General features: G+C 41.3%; 1 protein-coding gene across 1 annotated transcript; it reads right to left on the bottom strand.

Moving 5' to 3' along the window:
* Positions 1–2,699: 2,699 nt before the first annotated feature.
* Positions 2,700–12,763, bottom strand: LOC133921772 (uncharacterized). The gene is made up of 10 exons (XM_062366790.1): positions 11,383–12,763; positions 9,804–10,283; positions 9,423–9,724; positions 7,915–8,643; positions 7,549–7,827; positions 7,133–7,294; positions 6,104–7,039; positions 5,802–6,017; positions 3,986–4,246; positions 2,700–3,390 (listed from the first exon to the last, which is right to left on the bottom strand). Exons 1-10 carry the CDS (start codon positions 12,662–12,664, stop codon positions 3,040–3,042), a joined length of 4,998 nt encoding a protein of 1,665 aa, XP_062222774.1. The 5' UTR covers positions 12,665–12,763; the 3' UTR covers positions 2,700–3,039.
* Positions 12,764–17,984: the final 5,221 nt, after the last annotated feature.

Below are 17,984 nucleotides of genomic sequence, written 5' to 3'. Positions count from 1 at the left end.
ATTGGGACCTGAAGTCACGTATCTCAGTGCTATTGGAGCGTTGATGTATCTTGCAAATTGCAGCAGGCCTGATATTACATTTACAGCGAATTTACTTGCTAGACGCAACATAGCTCCATGGTACTAAAGATCTTAGCTGATTCTATCAGAAAAATCAAAATATAACTATGATTAGATACATTTATGTTGGCTACCTATCATATCCTCATAATGTCATATCTCAAACAAAATTTGTATTTTCAGAGAAACAATATTTTTATGAAAGTTATCTAAATAGGCCCTTGTGATTACTTACACTAATCATTATGAAATAATCGTATTATATAAACAATCACAAAATTGTATATAGTTTCGTAAAATAATTAACCACATGTAACAATCACGTGTATTATTGTATTAGCGTCACTAACAATTATCTACAAAGATAATTCAGCTTGTTAACATGTATATCTGATTCGATGGAAGGGATGCATATTGGCTTTTGGTTCGAAAATCCTATTTCGCGTGACCGTTAGCACTCAAGTTGTGAATGACTGTAGTATGGGCTCATGCAATTTTTTTCAAAAAAATTTCTCAAACTTTTCTTGCTAATTTTTTCTCAAACTTTTGAGCAAAACTTTTGTGTACAAATTTTTTCTCAAAACTTTTTTAGTCAAACTTTTCTCGTACAATTTTTTCAAAAACTGAAAAAACGCGTTAGGGATTTTTTTTTTAAAAAAAGAAAAGAGCAGAGGCTGTCGGGTGCGTTCGCTTGTCGCGCGCGCGCGCTAAATAGCCTTTTGGTTGGACCACGATGCACGGCAGCGCCAAGGAGCGGATGGAGCGGAGGATCCGCCTGTGCCTTGAGCTATGTGGGCGATGGCGCTTTTTCGATTTGCTCGTTCGTGGTCCCGAGTTCTCCCGCGAGCTCTAACGTGTGCCCGGTGACCTCTCCCGTGTCCTAATTAACCCATCCGTAGCCATCGCTCGTGTCCTCCTCGACACGTCTCCGAGCTGACTCACGGACACGTGAACGTACGTGTGTCGGTTAAACTTTGGACACGTGTTGGAGACGAGTCAGTGACTCACATCTGTCCATGCTGCTCTCTTCTTTTCTGGGACTCTCTGGCCTTGCCGTTGTCCCTCCTTCCCCGTAATCGGCTGGGATGGCAAGGACAATAATGGTTCTGCTTCTGCACAGCACAGAGGTGCCGGGATTTTAGATAAACAACACAGCGTGCCGTTTTTTTGAGACAAACCGGGTTACATTAGATCGTGAAACTTACAAGGAGTTTCCAGTCTTCTTTGTCATTGACGATGGAAGCAGCGACTACAGCTTGAAGTCGACACCTAACTTGATGAAAGAGCTTTCAAAGATGCTTTGAAGGTTTTTATTGTCACAAGTAGCATATTGAAAGATATGCCGTTGAAATACTGTATGCACAGGCACTTCACTACAACCGCCGGCCGTAACATCTTCGAGGGATAGATGATCTGACACCTCAAGCATCGTAGGCGTTCCCGAATTGACGAATAACGAAGCAAACCAATATGACTCTCACCCAATCGCTCTCAGGTAGAGCCAACAAAACCTCTGCTCGACGAAGACATCGACGCTGGCGTTGCCACCAACACAAAGCCTCCACATTAGCTCGCTTGGAAAAAACAAAGCCCTCCTAGCAACCTTGACGGAACACGCGCCTAGACTGACGCATGCACCGAAAAGGTAACGGAGGAAACACATCACCGGAGCTCTAGCCAAAACATCCCTATCACAAACACATACGCAAATACAACTTTTGCATCTCCCTCTAAGAACAACACCGTAGAAGACGCTGATACCAGAGAGAAATATGCAAAATCCTATGCAAAATCAACAACTGTTACTCAGTTAGGATTCACCACGAGTAAAACCTCCCGGAACCAACCCCTTCACTAAACTACGAACCGAAAATTACAAACATAAAACTACTAAACCACAGCTTAAACAACCACTAAACTACTCTACTACTAACCTAAAACGCTAGGGGCCGAGCCACCCTCCAGCTCAGTCCAGCGCACTGTGTAATCATTCTTGATTACTGCCGGGGCCTCGGCAACCCCACCCATCACCGGCCCAACGAACGTTAGTACGGGCTAAACTCGTGGCTCTCCCCTCTCCGGGCTCTCGTGAAGAGCTCGTCACGCGGAGGACCCGTCAAGCCGGTTGGCCTGTTAACTCAGAGGCCGAGTTCCATATCGACGCGATCGCGGAGGCCCACTGGCGCGCGCAAGAGGGACGGCGCCGAGAAAGGCGGGAACCGGCCGTCCTGCCGCACAGGTACGAGTTGGGATCGAGGCCGTCCGGCGGACGCGTGGTGCCTGCCTGCCTCCGTTCGAACGAAGCGCTTCCGCGTTTCCGGCGCTCAACGGACTGCTGCCGCTTTCGCCTGTGCAAAGGTGAGGGAAAGGCTTGTGCCAGAGTAGTTTTGGCCCTCGCGTCAATGCCATGAGCTCTGCTTCAACAGACCTTGTCTTGCATTTCCAGTCTTGCAATCACGGCTACATCCTTCATTTACTAGCCTCGATCTGGTATGCCTGTCCTGGTCTCGTAACGTCATTACAGGAAGTTGCTGAATTGCAGCACCTTAGAAGTACCTCACCAGAAAACGTAGACGAGAAAATCGGGGAAAAGGGAGGACCAAGACATGAGAAGTAAAATGATGAAATAACCGTCGAACTCGTTAACATATCGCACTTTCCTTGAAAAAAAAAACTCCAATGCTCTTATAAAGTGAACAAGCTCAACCATTCCCATAGCTCTCCACTTGCACCTGATAGTTCCATCGGATTTCTTGATTATTACAATATTATTTCATACCGAAGCCCTTTACGCTCATGTAATACCAAGCCGACGGCACTACCGATCACATACAAGCGAGAAAGCCAGACGGAAGGCCAAGAACAAAAAGGCTATCACGTTGGCTTGCTCAGTGGCTGCAAAATACGCCCAGGCAAATTTGACCCATTGAATCAAATGCACAAAATGGACATCATCTTCCACTTCCAACGTCTTCTCACTTAGGTTGGATTGAACCAGGGGCCCGTCACACTGTTCGTGTGACCATTCCCATGGATTCCTGCACCATTGGGTGCTATCGGGGACGTGGGGATCAACGAGGATGGCAGGCTTACTGCCATTGAAGGAGATGAGGAGAATAAGCCGGGGATATGTGCGAGGGAGGGGCCACCCAAGAGATGGCTGCAACCTTTCCTTTGCTGAATTGCATGGATCTGTCTTAAACTCTGCTCGTGGATGTTTGCAAGTGCATCGAGCTCGTTCAACGACAAAGCTTCGACACCAACACCATACAGTGGAGCATGCCGAGCCATCTCATCTTGGAGTGATGCTTCGAGTGTCCGAATGTATTGCTGAAAGAAGATGATACATCAGTAAACATGATAGTTTAGCTGTGATCCAAAGTTCTAATAATATATGGGCAGGACAAATACGGTGAAATTGCTCATCATTACGAGCACCATGGACTGGTTAAGTTGCCAAAGTCTCATAAGCTGCGCATAGTAGCTAAAGGAACATGTACATATCATGTGGTAATGATATAGATACCAAAACAAGCAAGTTACAGATTCCAAATCCACCACAAAAGTTTGCTAGTTCACAATTTCCTAATCACTTATGTCCATGTAACTCTGCTGAGCATTTAATTAGATCAACTGCATCTAATGCAAGATTCATTTTCAGAAACATATTGGCATACTATTCGAAGTACCCATTTAAAAATCGATGTGCAAAACACAGGCAAGATTGTTTTAAGTATATCATATAGTTCATGGACAATTCCCTCCAAGCATATGATGCCCTTGACTATATTTTTGTGGCAAAATAAAAATACTCTATGGAAACAATTGTCATCTTTTATAAGGCATTAGAGAAATAATCAAAATAGGTTTAAATATAGGACTAACAGTTATTGTGGAAACATAAAAAATTAGCAACATGGAGAACCTGGCAAACTTGCAGTTTCGACTCCATCCCATCAATGTATGCTTCACAACGAGCAATTTGCTCTTCTTTTTCCTTTTTTTCTCCCTCAGTTTGCCCAATTGTCTGTGTCAGCCTTCTCACTTCATTCTCAAGTGATTTTCGAATCTCTTCACGAGTCAGTGTTTCAGCTGCATAACGTTTTAATTCATCATCGAACCTTTTCCTTGAAGCTTCAGCATTCTTCAACCGTTCTGCTAATGTATTTTTCTCCTTTGTCACTCTCTGCAGCACATAAAAATGTTAGTTGTTTGTAAATGTATGGCATCGATCCTGTTGATATCATTGAAATGTAACAGCTACATGAAGGTAAGGATAACTTTAACAGGAAATGAAGTCAACATTGCTTCATTTAAATACATATAATATCTACAGTTGGTATGAGTAACTTCTAGCGACATAAATCTACAATAAAACTCAAGAATAAATCAGTAAAATAACCCCACATTATGTACATACACCAACACATTCCATAGATGTTAATCCAACATAAATTATGATTCTTAAAGAAAAAGGCAAAAATCAGCAGTCAAGCAGTATGCGACCAATAACCATCACAGGTTTAGAAGAACACTCGATTAACCTTACAAGGTGTGTCTGAAGCAAACATCAATAATCTCAGCATGAACCAAGATCCTAGAGGAGCTTCGCATATAAAAGATAGAACTACTACCGACTTGCAACAATTTATGAAGGAGTGATAAATTACAAAAACCGTCTTATAAAAAAATGCCACCCCAGCCAAAATTGGGGAATTGGCTGGTTCCTGTTGCTGCTCCAGTTGGATTTTGTCCCCTCAAATCCCACCCCACCCCAAAACCCACACGCACACATATTTTCTTCTTTATTTCTTTATTCAATTTTCCATAACACTTAGCAATGCATTTTCATCCAACATAGATTTAGATATGGAGTGCTAAAATGCACCTGGTCCCAGCCAGGATGGCTGCGCATCAGCAAGCTAAGGGTGATTATTCAACCCTGCTTGTGGCAACTTCAGAGCATAGGTGGTAGGTGACCAACTGAAACTACAGCCGTAAGTCTTATTTTAAAAATAGCAAGTGCATCTGGTGCACTTTTATCCAACATCTTAACCTCATAAGGCATAAACTTCGTATATCAGAGTATAGACTTCTTTAGAGTAACTGAATAGCACATATCTACAGTAATAAACTACAATGGAGGGGGGGGGGGTATTGGGCTACAACATATGATGTAAGGAAACGATCAAATAACATATGTTCTGAGCATAGGTGGTAGTTGACCAACTGAAACTACAGCCGTAAGTCTTATTTTAAAAACAGCAAGTGCATCTGGTGCACTTTTATCCAACATCTTAACCTCATAAGGCATAAACTTCGTATATCAGAGTATAGACTTCTTTAGAGTAATTGAATAGCGCATATCTACAGTAATAAACTATAATGGAAGCTGGGGGGGGGGGAGTATTGTGCTACAACATATGATGTAAGGAAACGATCAAATAACATATGTTCTGAGAATTGGTATCATAATCAAGTTATCAATTGATGACAAGAAACATCACAGATGAACAGTTTATTTTGATCAGCATAATCACATTTCAACACACAAATATGGAGTAGGCAATGTTCACCTAGACGCTAGACGTAGATAGACGATCACCCCATGACTAGCGTCTAATCGTCGTTTAGACGCGTCTAGACTGGACGCCAAGCCCTCGACTAGCGTCTAGTCGTCGTCTAGACGCGCTAGACGACCGTCTACGTGAACACTGGGAGTAGGGTTAATATACTTCTACCTTTAGTTCTTCACGTTTCTGTGCTTTCACCATCGATAGTTGTGTCTCTGCATCATTAAGACGATCATGGAGATTCTTCTTATCAGCAGAGAGCTTTGCAATTTGCTCATCTTTCTCTGATCGCACCCATTCCAACTGATTCTCAATCTCCCGCATCTGATCAGAATGTATCTTCTTCTCACGACTAAAACAATCCTTCTCAGCTTTTAGCTCAGACTAAAATGATGAGAAATCAATAAATGTTAGGCTAACAAACAAACAAGAACAACAGGGTTAACAGCTGAATCGCAACAAAGAAATACCTTAAGACGGCCAATAGTTGCCTCCGATTCAGTTAGTCGTTGGTTTAGTGCAACCTTTTCGTTGGTGAAATTCGTTTGTTCCATTTCCATGTCCTCCCGCAAACGGATATTTTCATCTTCAGTAGCACATATTTGGTGCCAAAGATTTGCACGGTCAGCCTGAGCAACTTCAGCAACCTCACGCATCATGTTCAAAACAGGTCTTGCGACCCCATGCTCCTCCTTAACGAGAAATACCAAGACATCCATATCTATGTCAACTGCTCGGCAGTTATCTGACGTATTTGTTGATCGTTCAACTAGGCCCTTCAGAATTCTATATCTATAATGATCCTCAGCATAGATCTTAAACATGATAGCATAAAGCATCCGCATGAAGTCTTGAACCTTCGCTTCTGTAGATAGAGATAATACCTCGCCAAGTGCAAGGACTGAAGTGAAATCATTTTCTTGGACAGACAGAGGTTCAAACTGCCCATCTAACAAAACTTGTTTGTTCTGTGAATCATTCACAACAGACCCAGACTTTAAACTTAACATGTGAGAATGCCTTCTTTCCAGCACCATGGCTACTACTTGTAGACCAAAGGCCCCTCGCAGTAAAGCCCTCTCAAAAATCTGTGCAACTTCAACAAACAATCCAGGTATTGATAACATTTCTATCAGTACAAAAACATCTGATAGATGATCTCTTCCATGCACAGCTTGCTCTTGACAAGAATACATCCCTTCAGACGAAAGCCCATCTGTAGTACAAGTACTACAAGATGTTGTCGATGATACACAATTGTTTTCAGGCTCACAATCAGAATCAAAATCCTTCAATATAGCTTCAGCTACATCTGGCTGGCTTTGAATTGTTTTAGACAAAAAGTCAAGCACGCAATGTGGAACTTCAGTCCCCAGACCTTTTAATCTCCATCGAACAGCTCTAACCTTTGGAAAGCAAAAACAAAGCAGTTACTAATATGAAAACTGAGAAGATGCTGAACAAATAGAAAACTCAAGAAGCGTGAATGGTAAACATACCGCTTGAGAAAGATGCTGACACTGTGATGCCGCCTTGAGAACATAAGTAATGGCAGCTACAAGAGGCTCATCGTTTGAGTCAGACAACAATTCAAGTGTGTGAACAGATGCTCGTTTCCAGACATCACTTCCAAATTCTAACTCAGAAAGGGCACCGAAAACCTGCCATGATTAAAATAAAAACAGAACCATATCAGGTGTCAGTTATTCACCTTTATATTTACTGACCTTCTATATCAGCTAATTAGGCATGAAAGCTATCCAGCAATACAATCATATTTTAAGTCAGAAACTCACAATACAGTAGAACATATGCAGACACTTCAGCTACTCATTCCAAAAATAATGTAAGTGATATGTTTTCACACAATGAAATTAGCCAGAAACATAGAAATAGCCTAAGGATGCAAACTTACTGGTAATCTCAATGAAGGATCTGCATCTGGCTTTTGAAGATGATCTAACAGTGCACAAGCTGCGAGGGAGTGTTCTGAACCATCAACCAACTTTGGTACGAGCGCAATCAATTCTGTCTGGAACTGTTTTGGAGCTTTCTCTAGGACAACTGCAATCTTCTGGACAGCTTGAGGCCGCCTTCTTGGTTCAGGGCATCCATGTGGGACGGCACTGTCCAACACCCTCAATGAATTAACAATCAATCCTAACAGTTCCTCTGATTGCTCTGGCCATTTTGACTGAGGAAAAAAATTGGCAGGATAACACATCAATAAAAGGAAATGTGATGATAAGGTTAAAAAAATATAAGAAACCTCAAATTATACCCTGGAAGCCTGCTCAGAGCCTTCATCTGCTGGCAAATCAGTAGCAGATGTTTCCGGAGGAAAACATGAACGTTCTAGAATATTTGCAGTAATTTCATTTGAAGCCAAATCTACATCTTGTACAGCAGGACTATCTTGAATATCATCACTATTAGGTTCTGCCCTCTCATACACATTAGTGCATGCACATTCTGTTAGTTCACCTTCAACACTAAGTTCTGGTGGAGAGCTAGCCCCATTTGAATCAGGAGAAGTTTTAGTGCTTGCCGAGGAACCATATGTTGATCTTTCTTCTGAAGGCTGGCAGCATTCAACCATTATATCTAGAAGTAAATCTATGATAGCCTGCTTCAAGACACTAACCCCCATCAACAAACTAATGAGACTTGTGGTGCTTGAATCACACTTTGAAGCATCTTTCTTTCCACCACTCTTGGTGGATACTTTGGTCGGAAGAAGCATACGCTTAACTTTTGCTGGGTTATCCAGATAAACACGCAGACCAGTAAGGAACCCAGCAATCGCACTAGCATCCGTTAGGATTTTCTCTCTTAAAGTAACCTGCGGTTGAGTATAGTTATCTCCATATGTAAGAGAAAAACCAGCTATGGAGAGGAGGTTCCGGAACATATCTTCCTCATCGCCACTCATATATTCGCTATCTTCAGAATCAATAAGTTCATCAGGGTCTGTTGACAATTCATCATGGTCATCATCTGAAGCCAAAACCTGATAGACAAGTTAATTAATTATGAGCCCAATACGAAAAGAGCATTGTCTACCATATGAGCACATCTGGTTATCAGTTCTGAAAATGTGCCATGAAAACAATATAGTTTGCTGTCAGAATATAGCATAGGAAGGACTATAACACGTGAACAACTGCAACTTACATACAAATAATGCTATCACCCATAAAATCCTTCGAAGATGAGAAAACTAAAGTCTATTTACTCAACAATGATTAATTAATCCTGCAGATATTGGTATCTTCTCAAGAAAACCCCATTAACATTTATAGGACATCCCATTGCTTTGAGTAAACTAGCAGATAAATGCAGGCATCAATGCAATAGTTAACCAGGCATGTTGCCTATGGGCTATAGCTAGGCCAGCGCAGAAGTCCTCAGTAGCATCAAGCACAAAGTGTAATTAAAACATTAAACAAAGGGTCAAAAAATGGCCGGTTCAGCATTGATGACTACCATGTACAGGACTTTCATCAAACATTGCAATTCATTCATGCAGAATATTCACATGCTTAAAAAATTATATGAGTTCATAGGGCTCCTAACATTGGTAAAATTGATGTCTTAAACTGCACTGATCAGTACACAGTTTGATATGCTTAATTAGAGTACATGAAACAGTCACATTTTTTTTGGTTGGCATATGCTGTAGCAAACCAACAAATTGCTACTTATCAACAATCTCCTCAAACTTACCTCCACCGATACATTACAAGCACAAATAGAAAAGTCATGAATAAAAAGTGGACCAAACCTCACCTCAAGATCAGAGAAATCAAACCATGGGCAACAGTCTATGATTTCACAAACAAAAACAACAGTGTCCCGGACAAGAAAGCCGGCATCAGTATCCAGCATGTCTGAAACCTTCATAAACTGGAGAACTGAATTGTTCCACGTTTTCGTGCAGATTGAAGATTCCTTGCACACAGTTTTTGCAGAATTCTTCTGGTTAATTATAACCATCTTATAGTGGACCCAAAAGTTCTTATCAGGATCACACCCAGATGACTGATCACTCTCCAGGTATATACAGATCGTATCAAACGATTCATACACACCTGCAAGTTGTAGTGACGTAAACACAAAATATGAGTTTGGTACAACTGTACAAGAAACAAAAGTATAAACTTCTTTTACCTATCCGCAGCTCACAACCCCCAGCTTGGAAAAAATTACTAAAGATCTTTCTGGTCTCCATAATCTCCTTAAAGGACAAGAAATTTTCCACTTTCCATGTAAATGACGGTCGCTTTGGCAAAGTTTCAATCTGATATCCAAAACTTGAACTGCATATTTCAGAATCTTCATCGCTAAGTTCTTGCATAGTTGCTGTTTCCTTCAGAATGAGAACCTCTGCAGAAAACACAACAGTATCCTGTACAAGAAAACCTGCATCCTGATCAAAGAGGCTGGTTAATGTCACGAATTCACGCCAACCCCAATCCTTCGCCGACTTAGAGTAACGATTCTGAGACTCTTTCATGATCGACTTCTCCTCCACTTTCTGGTTGATGACAGAGAGACGATGGCTCACAAAGCAGCTCCATTCACTGGTTGTATTTCGGGGATCTGTCACTTCCAGAAACACAGATAGATGGCATGGCGGTTGAGATTGCCCTGGTTGCAACAACATAAACAAAACCAACCGAAAGAATCAGTACCCATATTCTAAGAATGCCCAGATATGCAACATTAAGAAGTAATCATACTCAAAGGTTACTCAAAAAGAAACTGACCACAATTTGCTTGCTGAAACCAAGTTCAAAATTCAAACCGACTAAAAGTTGGGGGTTGCCAACAGTATCATTTAAATTCAGTAGAAATGTATACTCAGTGATAGCAGTCACTGCACCAAAAATAACTATGTACTTAGTCTCCTATAGTGATTTCAGTATCGAGGTAATGAGCCCCAGGAAGTCCAAGCTGCAGCTGCATATGCAAACTCCATATTCTACTTGAAAAACGGAATTTGAGATTATTTCGCTAGTTCAGTATGGTGTAATCATGAGTCATAACTCTTGGATAAGCGCAGAGCATAAATCCATTATGTTTTGTGACCTCGAGCAGAAAAGGGAATTTTGCAAAACTCAAAAGGAAAAAAAAAACATTTCACTCTGTTACTCTATGGCTGCCACTACATGGGGAAAAAGTGAATGACAATTGTCAGCGACATCCATTGGTTTTATGCCGCATGAATAAGCACTTTATTAGTAGGGATCATAGATGAGCAGAATTTTTGCACCAAAAAAGATCATCTGTAATGCTGCATTTATATCAATGGATTTCCTGATCTAAAAGGATTAATGAAACTATTGCCCATGTGTTCATTGATTGACTGATTGGTATGCTAGCTATTAGCTATTGTTTGTAACTACAAACAACAAGTGTTGATTTATATGGTGAAGTTCCATTTTTTCATAACAAATGGCAAAACTATAGATGTGCAGTTGTTAACTTCATTTGTCTGGATTTCACCCTTCCCATTCCCAAATCCCAATTTAATCAAGCGCCTCTGACCCTTGATTCACACTTTTTCAATTTTTTAAGTACATAAAAGATCTGTGCAAATCATTCAGGTGTACACATGCCTAGTTGCCTATAGCTTTTTACCAAGTTTCACTCTCTATTAGCAGTTTAGTTATGTCAGAACGAAATCCATCATGTTGATTTCAAAGCTACCAAATGAATCTGGAGAAACGTATGCGTTAATGCTTACCACGTGGATAAACAATAAGACGGCAGTCCCGATTCCCAACTTGAAACCGTCTGCTTTTGATACACAGACCTGAGATCTTGCGCTTCTTGAGAAGCTCCTTGAGTCTTGTGAAGCACTCGATCCTCCACACAAACTTCCCAAAGTGTCCATCCGACTTCCTTGCCCCAGCACGCCCACCACCAGCACCACCTATTCCCACAACCATCGGCAAGCTACGAGTGAATGAGTTTGACTCCTTTATCACATGCACTGAGGCACTAAACACCACAGCTCCATCAACCAGGTATCCGCTGTCAGCAGCCAAAAACTCATCCATCTTGATGTAATCGCCCCACCCAAGGCTGGCATTGTCTGCCCCAAACCGACCATATGAGTCCTTGTGGATGTGGTTCCCACCAGACCTCTGATTAAGGATCGAAATGCGGAAAAGACACCAGCACCCACGATCGCCGTCTGGCACACCACTCCCTGCACCACTTGACACCAATGCTGATGCCGACGACCCAGAGACTGCCTGCACCACGGGCTCCTTGCTTTCCAGACAAACCGATAAATGGTCTGCGTCAGACACATTACTCTGGTAGACACTAATCCGGAGCCCGCAGTCGCTCCCGCCAGCGGAGGCGGCGGCAGGGAAGAATTCTGGGCTCATGATCTTCTGTGTGCGGATCATCTCCCTGAAGAGGCCAAAATTGAGCACCTTCCAGGTGAAGCGGCCGTCGGCATCGGCGAAGGAGGCGGCCTCGGAGAGAACCGATATGTCGGCAGCAATGACGAGTGCGTCGTGGGGCTGGAAGAGGAAGGCGGCGGCGGCGGAGGGCGCGAAGTCGCACCAGCCGTGGGAGCGCTTCTTCGACGAGAAGCGGTGCCACGAATCGCGCCCCAGCGACTTGGCGGGATCGGTGGGGTGGACGACAGAGAGGCGGTAGCTGAGGAAGCAGTCCCATTTGGAGGAGGTGGTGGTGGTGGTGGAGGACGACGACGACACCGGGGTTTTGGGGTCGAGGACCTGGAGGTAGAGGGATAGGTACCCCGGCAGCGCCTGCGTGTCGCCGCGCGGGTAGAGGAGGAGGCGGCAGTCGAAGCCGCCGACCTCGAAGTAGCGGCTGTAGAAGGTGCGGGCGCGGGTGCGGGGGAAGTCCGGCAGGGTCCAGCGGCACGAGGCGGAGGCGTCCGAGCGGCGCTCGACGTTGAACGTCGCCAAGGCGGAGTCGGACGGGGAAGGGGAAGGGTCATCGGTGGTGACCGCCGCGGCGGCGGCGGCGGGAGTGGTGGGCTTCATGGATTGGGGATTTTTTTTTTTGTTTGTTTTCCGGGGTGTTTTTTCCTCTCTTTTTTCCTCGGTCTTGCGGAGGCAGGCGCAAGGCTTGGTTGAGGAAGGCAAGGGCCGTCGTAGTCCTCCCACCGCTATTGCATCGGGCCATCGGCGATTCGGCGTACTGTTTTTTTTTCCTTTCCATTTCCTCCCTTCCATTCTTTATTCTTCTCAATCAATAATGCGATACGAAATAAATGAATCGTTCGCGGAGATTTACTTTTCACACGCTTTTCCTAGAGTAAATCTGCATATATGAATAGAAATGAGAATTTAATTGGCTGTAAGTTGAAAAGTTTATAAAAATACAGTGTTTTTCTTAGCCCTGGTATCAATCGATCAAAAACAAGGGGTGGCACTTAGCCTGGCTGAGTGGCTGGGCCAAGCCTATGGCCACACCTATTTTACGTGCCAAATATAGAACACTTCTTCCTCTACTTTTATTCTATCTAAGAAATTTTTTTATAATTTAAATAATTTATCTATTTTTACTATTTATTCTCGTCATCTAGCCTTCTCATCTGGTTACCGACTACGTATATATGACCTATTTTACTAATAAAAATAAAAAAAATCAGGAAAGAAATTAGTAGATAATTTTCTCTTCCTTTTCCGTATCATATTTGAAATCAAACCACTATATCACTTCTGACATATTAGTTCGGTGACGTTCACATAACGCATCCACATCTTTATACATTATCGCATTCAATATTTATATTTTTATTACAATTCAAACACTTAGCTAGTCATTCATATTTGTGACTTGCGCTGGTTGATAAATATTGTCTTTTCCGTAGCCCATCTAGAAATTGTAACTTTTGATAAATGTTAGATGTAACTTCAGTATAATTTGGCAAACATTTTCTGGATTTTCCGTTGAAGTATCTAATTACTCACCAATTTTTGCACCTATGTTTTGTACAAACGGAGAACGTAACAAAAATGAATAAACAATTCATTTGAAGTTAGGTTCTAAAATGCATTCAATTCGCCTTATAGTCACTACGTCAAAAAGGCAAGTCTGCCTAACTTTTGTTGCAATTTGTATTCGAACCTTCGACATATCCACGTGTTGGGTCTTTAGGGGAAAAAATCCACGTGTTGCACCGTCAAATTTTATTTTATTTTTTGCCAGGTGTCACGTACTTATAAACCTATGAAGGTACGAGTTTGAACTGAATTGATCCCAAACTCTAGACCATCAAAGAAACATTAAATACAAGTCGTGCCATTTGCTATTGATCAAATAATAGTAACCTCAGCAAATCCATCGACGCCGTAGGACTATAACTATATTCTATTTAACTAAAAGATTCCCTTATAATGAGCCAAGCTAAGCGGACCCAAAATTTCACTAGGAAAATGGTTGCAATCATGCTTTATTTTGATGAAAATAGCTTATGCAGTCGAAAACCAATCTATCAATACTTCTCTTGGTTGTCAACCAGAAACTTCCATTCTAAAGTGATATACTGCCATAATGTTTCACGTATTTAGGAGTGGTGCAATGGACCTGGACCTGGAGATAGAATTGCACAGAACTACCCAGCCCAAGACTATGGAATCAAATGCCAAAGTCAGAAAATAAATTAATGTAGCTTGAGGTTAGCCTACTATATTTGTTTATTATTTGTTTTCAGTGTAAATACTTTATTATTTGTTTTCAATGTAAATACAGGACGCTAGGCCCGTGCTAATGTCACGGTTCAGAACCTTTTATTAACCTTATCGGGTCAAAAGAACAAGAGAACCATACCAAAATAAAATGAATTTTTTTGTTGGTCGAAGCCAAGTTTATGTTGTATTCGCCAACATTTTTCATGTAATGAGGCGAAAGTAGATACGACGACCATCTTATAAAAATTAATAATACCTGAAGTGTTGGCAGATAAAATGGGCGGAAGGCCATGATCCTTTTCAGTAGCAAATGCAATTTTCCTTTGACTAATAGTTCATAAACAGAAAAAGAAACTGATAAAGTATAGCTTATGGGGTACGACAAAGACAATAGAGTCAAAATGTCACAATGACTTACAGAGTAGAATTTTCCTATAAATTGGTAAACATTGATCCTTTGAGAGCCTTGTCATATTCAATGCTAGGTAGAAGGACACCTTAGAATAGTTTCGGGTAGTCTTTGCCTGGTTGATAAAAGAAATTGTCCCTCAAAATGAATACTCGAAGTCCCCTATAGAGCTGAAAACTCTCCTCGAAGAGTTCTAGATTCTCCTAGTATATCCCAATTCCTCGAACACATCAATTCTACATTACTGAATCACCTTTTCAAAAAAAGACCTTAACGACCATTTTCCTTGGAAAGAAAATTTTAAATATAGTTGTAATTGAGCCCTGTTTGGATATCATGGTTTCTAAAAGCTAAAAAGCGATGGTATTAAGAAACTGCATTTCTATAAACCAAATCCTTGCAATATCTCGATTTTAAAAAAATTCAGACGAAGTTTATAAAACTCCAAAAGACTACAATTTTAACAATACTATGGTTTACAAATACAAAATTTGCTAGGTATAAACACCTCGTGGTTTCCTGAACCAAAGTATTTTGTAAAACCAAAAATACTTTGCATCCAAACAGGCCGAGTTGTGCAGTTCCTGGCTTCCTGCTAACCAAGCCGAACGGGCTTCCTGCTAACCAAGCCGAACGGGAGTGGAGTGGTAACTGAACCGGAATAAAACCGAACTGTCTGTCTGTGCATTTCAGAATCCAGACCGAACAAAACAGGTTCAATCAGGGTGTTTTATGGAAAACCAAGAGCCCTACAACGGTTTAGGTAGTGTTTAGTTCCATATACACGGTGGCATATGTATAAAATGGTGTGGGATATGCTGTTATGCCTATATTTGGTTGGATGAATGATACTAACTTGTTTAGGATAGGGTGATATATATTTAAGAATATTTTATTAAGATGTTGAACCATCCTATACGGAAAAATTAGTCGAACGAACTCGTATAGACTCTGTCAGCTCCTGTAATTATATGTACTTAGTGATAATTAAAACAATTAGCTATGCATTAGTTAAATTAGATGTTTTTAGACATAATTAAGTACTATTATAGATAATTAGCGATGAATATTGTCATGTTAAATTATAATTAATTATAATTAGTGAAGATTAATACTAATCAGAATAATTTGTTAATAATTATAAAATTATTATATTATAAAGAAATTAAGTTATAAATAGATATAATGCTTATTTTTTAGCAACTAAACATATTTATATGTACAGCCTATATATTCAACTAAACACTCTCATATACTGTTTCATACATCGAACCAAATATATTACTTATACCATCTTATTCCGAATTATTTCATCCATAAAAAATAAACTACATATCATTTACCTTCATAAAAAACCAAACACTACCTTAGTTTGGAGACAGTAGAATGGAAAGGATGCTGAGGTTTTCCTACCCCCACTCTCTCCCTCTCCCTGCCCTGTTATACAGCAGCCACGATTCGTTGTGCCTCATCGTTGACAGGTCTCCTTCCACCGAAGTATTCTCTCGTCGAGAGGTGCCGCCCTCCTCCCCTTTCCCGCCCTCTACGGGTACTGCGATAGCGTGGAGTGAAGATCCATTCGGATTTGGATCGGCTTCTTCGTTTGCTGGTAAGCAACCCAGGTTTTACTTGGACGGGTTGTTCTAATTGTCGGTTCTGTTCTCAATCAACTCAAGTCTTTCTTTCCTTTTCTCTCCGTTCTGTTAGATGTGGATTTGTCTGCTGGGTGGTGCCCTACTAATCTAATCCATATACCCCATAGTTCGACTAGGTTCTTCTTCAGACATTCCCCATATATGCAGTATGCCAAGTAGTCTTGACTCCTGAATCATAATTGTTTTTAGAGTCAGTTACCACGAAGTTCCCCTTGTTTTTAATTAGAAAATTGTGCCACTTAGATGTAAAAAGAATTTATGGTCTATCTCCATTTTACATCTTGCAAAAGGTAGAATTTACTCTATTTGTGCTCGTAGTCCAGCACCAGCAAGTTGCAGAGTCATGAAACCAAATGATTAGTGGATCACTTGAATTGCGTTCTGTTTGCCCTGTAATCTTACCTTCATCCATGTTGCATGGGGTAATAATCATTGTTGGTCCGTGACAGCTGCCCGTTATATCGATCGAGAGAGGGCAAATCGGGTTTACATGTTTACAAATCTTGTGACTACAAAGAGGGATATACGCGTGGTAATAGTTGCTCTAGGTGAGTCGCATGGGCCAATGCCTATTTTTTGCATCCTATTTGTTCCTTCCTCACATCCCATGTAACTAGAATGAGCAAGATACTATAGCCTTTCCTTTGTTGGCCCATATTGTGTGGTAACTGGTAAGGACGCCCGCTCCTGAATTGTTGTGAACAATATGTAGTCATGTACTGGGAGGTTTCTGATTCCAAATCAACCCTAAACCATGTTGTTGACACTTTTGGTCCATTGGCATTACCATCTCTGGCTCTCGATGGTTTGGGTGTTTTGTAGTCGTCTTCTGCATTGCAACATGTCTAAAGTACATAGACTATTTTGAGTGATAGCCTGTGTGAAGAATTTGCACTTTGGCAGCGGATGTAGTCCAAAGTGTTGTTTGCATCCTTGTCACTGTTGCACCCAGAAATTACGCTTTGCAGGATGTCGAGTAGACTCTGCAGCCCTGAATTTCCATGGTATTTGTTCCTCCATCTTTGTTTATGTGGAGCTAATCATTTGCCATAATGCTATGGACTGTTGAATGCCTTGAACCATAATACTTGAATGGATGTCGATATCCTTTATCCACACGTCATTTTGCTAGGCACCATCATGTTGTTTAGCCAACTTGAGTTCCAAAACTTGCTTTTCTTCCATTTCCAATTTTTATGGATGTGTATGCATAAAAAAGCAGTGGCGTACCTCATCACACGGATTTTTCCATGCTTTCCCTAGGCTTTTCTTCCGAAGTCCATTCAAGACATATCTGACGTAAGCAAAGTACTATCGCAAACCTTTCTAGGTGGAGAAATTTTTCGGTCTACACTTTATTTTCCTGTTCACCTAGCATTGAGGTTCTGAAATGGATTTTCTGCCTGACCAAAGGAATTGTCGTCTCTTACTGTCAAAGCTTTTTAGAACACTGTGGATTGAGAGCCGTTAGTAAGTAGACTGGCTGGGATGTTAACACAAATTTATCGAGCTTTGCTCTTCTAACTGGTGTGATAGGCATCCCTGCCATCCCACTAGTTATGCAGCACCATTTAGTTTATGGAGCAAGATAAAATTAATGGCA

The sequence above is a fragment of the Phragmites australis genome, chromosome 6, assembly GCF_958298935.1.
Source record: "Phragmites australis chromosome 6, lpPhrAust1.1, whole genome shotgun sequence".
NCBI lineage: Eukaryota > Viridiplantae > Streptophyta > Magnoliopsida > Poales > Poaceae > Phragmites > Phragmites australis.
Note: the sequence above shows the minus strand (reverse complement) of the source record. Positions and strands in the feature narration are given on the sequence as shown.

Coding starts and splice junctions, on each gene's coding strand:
- LOC133921772 (XM_062366790.1), bottom strand. CDS start 12,664: ATGAAGCCCACCACTCCCGCCGCCGCCGCCGCGGCGGTCACCACCGAT. Junction 9,725..9,803: donor GGGTTGTGAGCTGCGGATAG/GTAAAAGAAGTT, acceptor TACAACTTGCAG/GTGTGTATGAATCGTTTGAT. Junction 8,644..9,422: donor TTGATTTCTCTGATCTTGAG/GTGAGGTTTGGT, acceptor CTTGTCTATCAG/GTTTTGGCTTCAGATGATGA.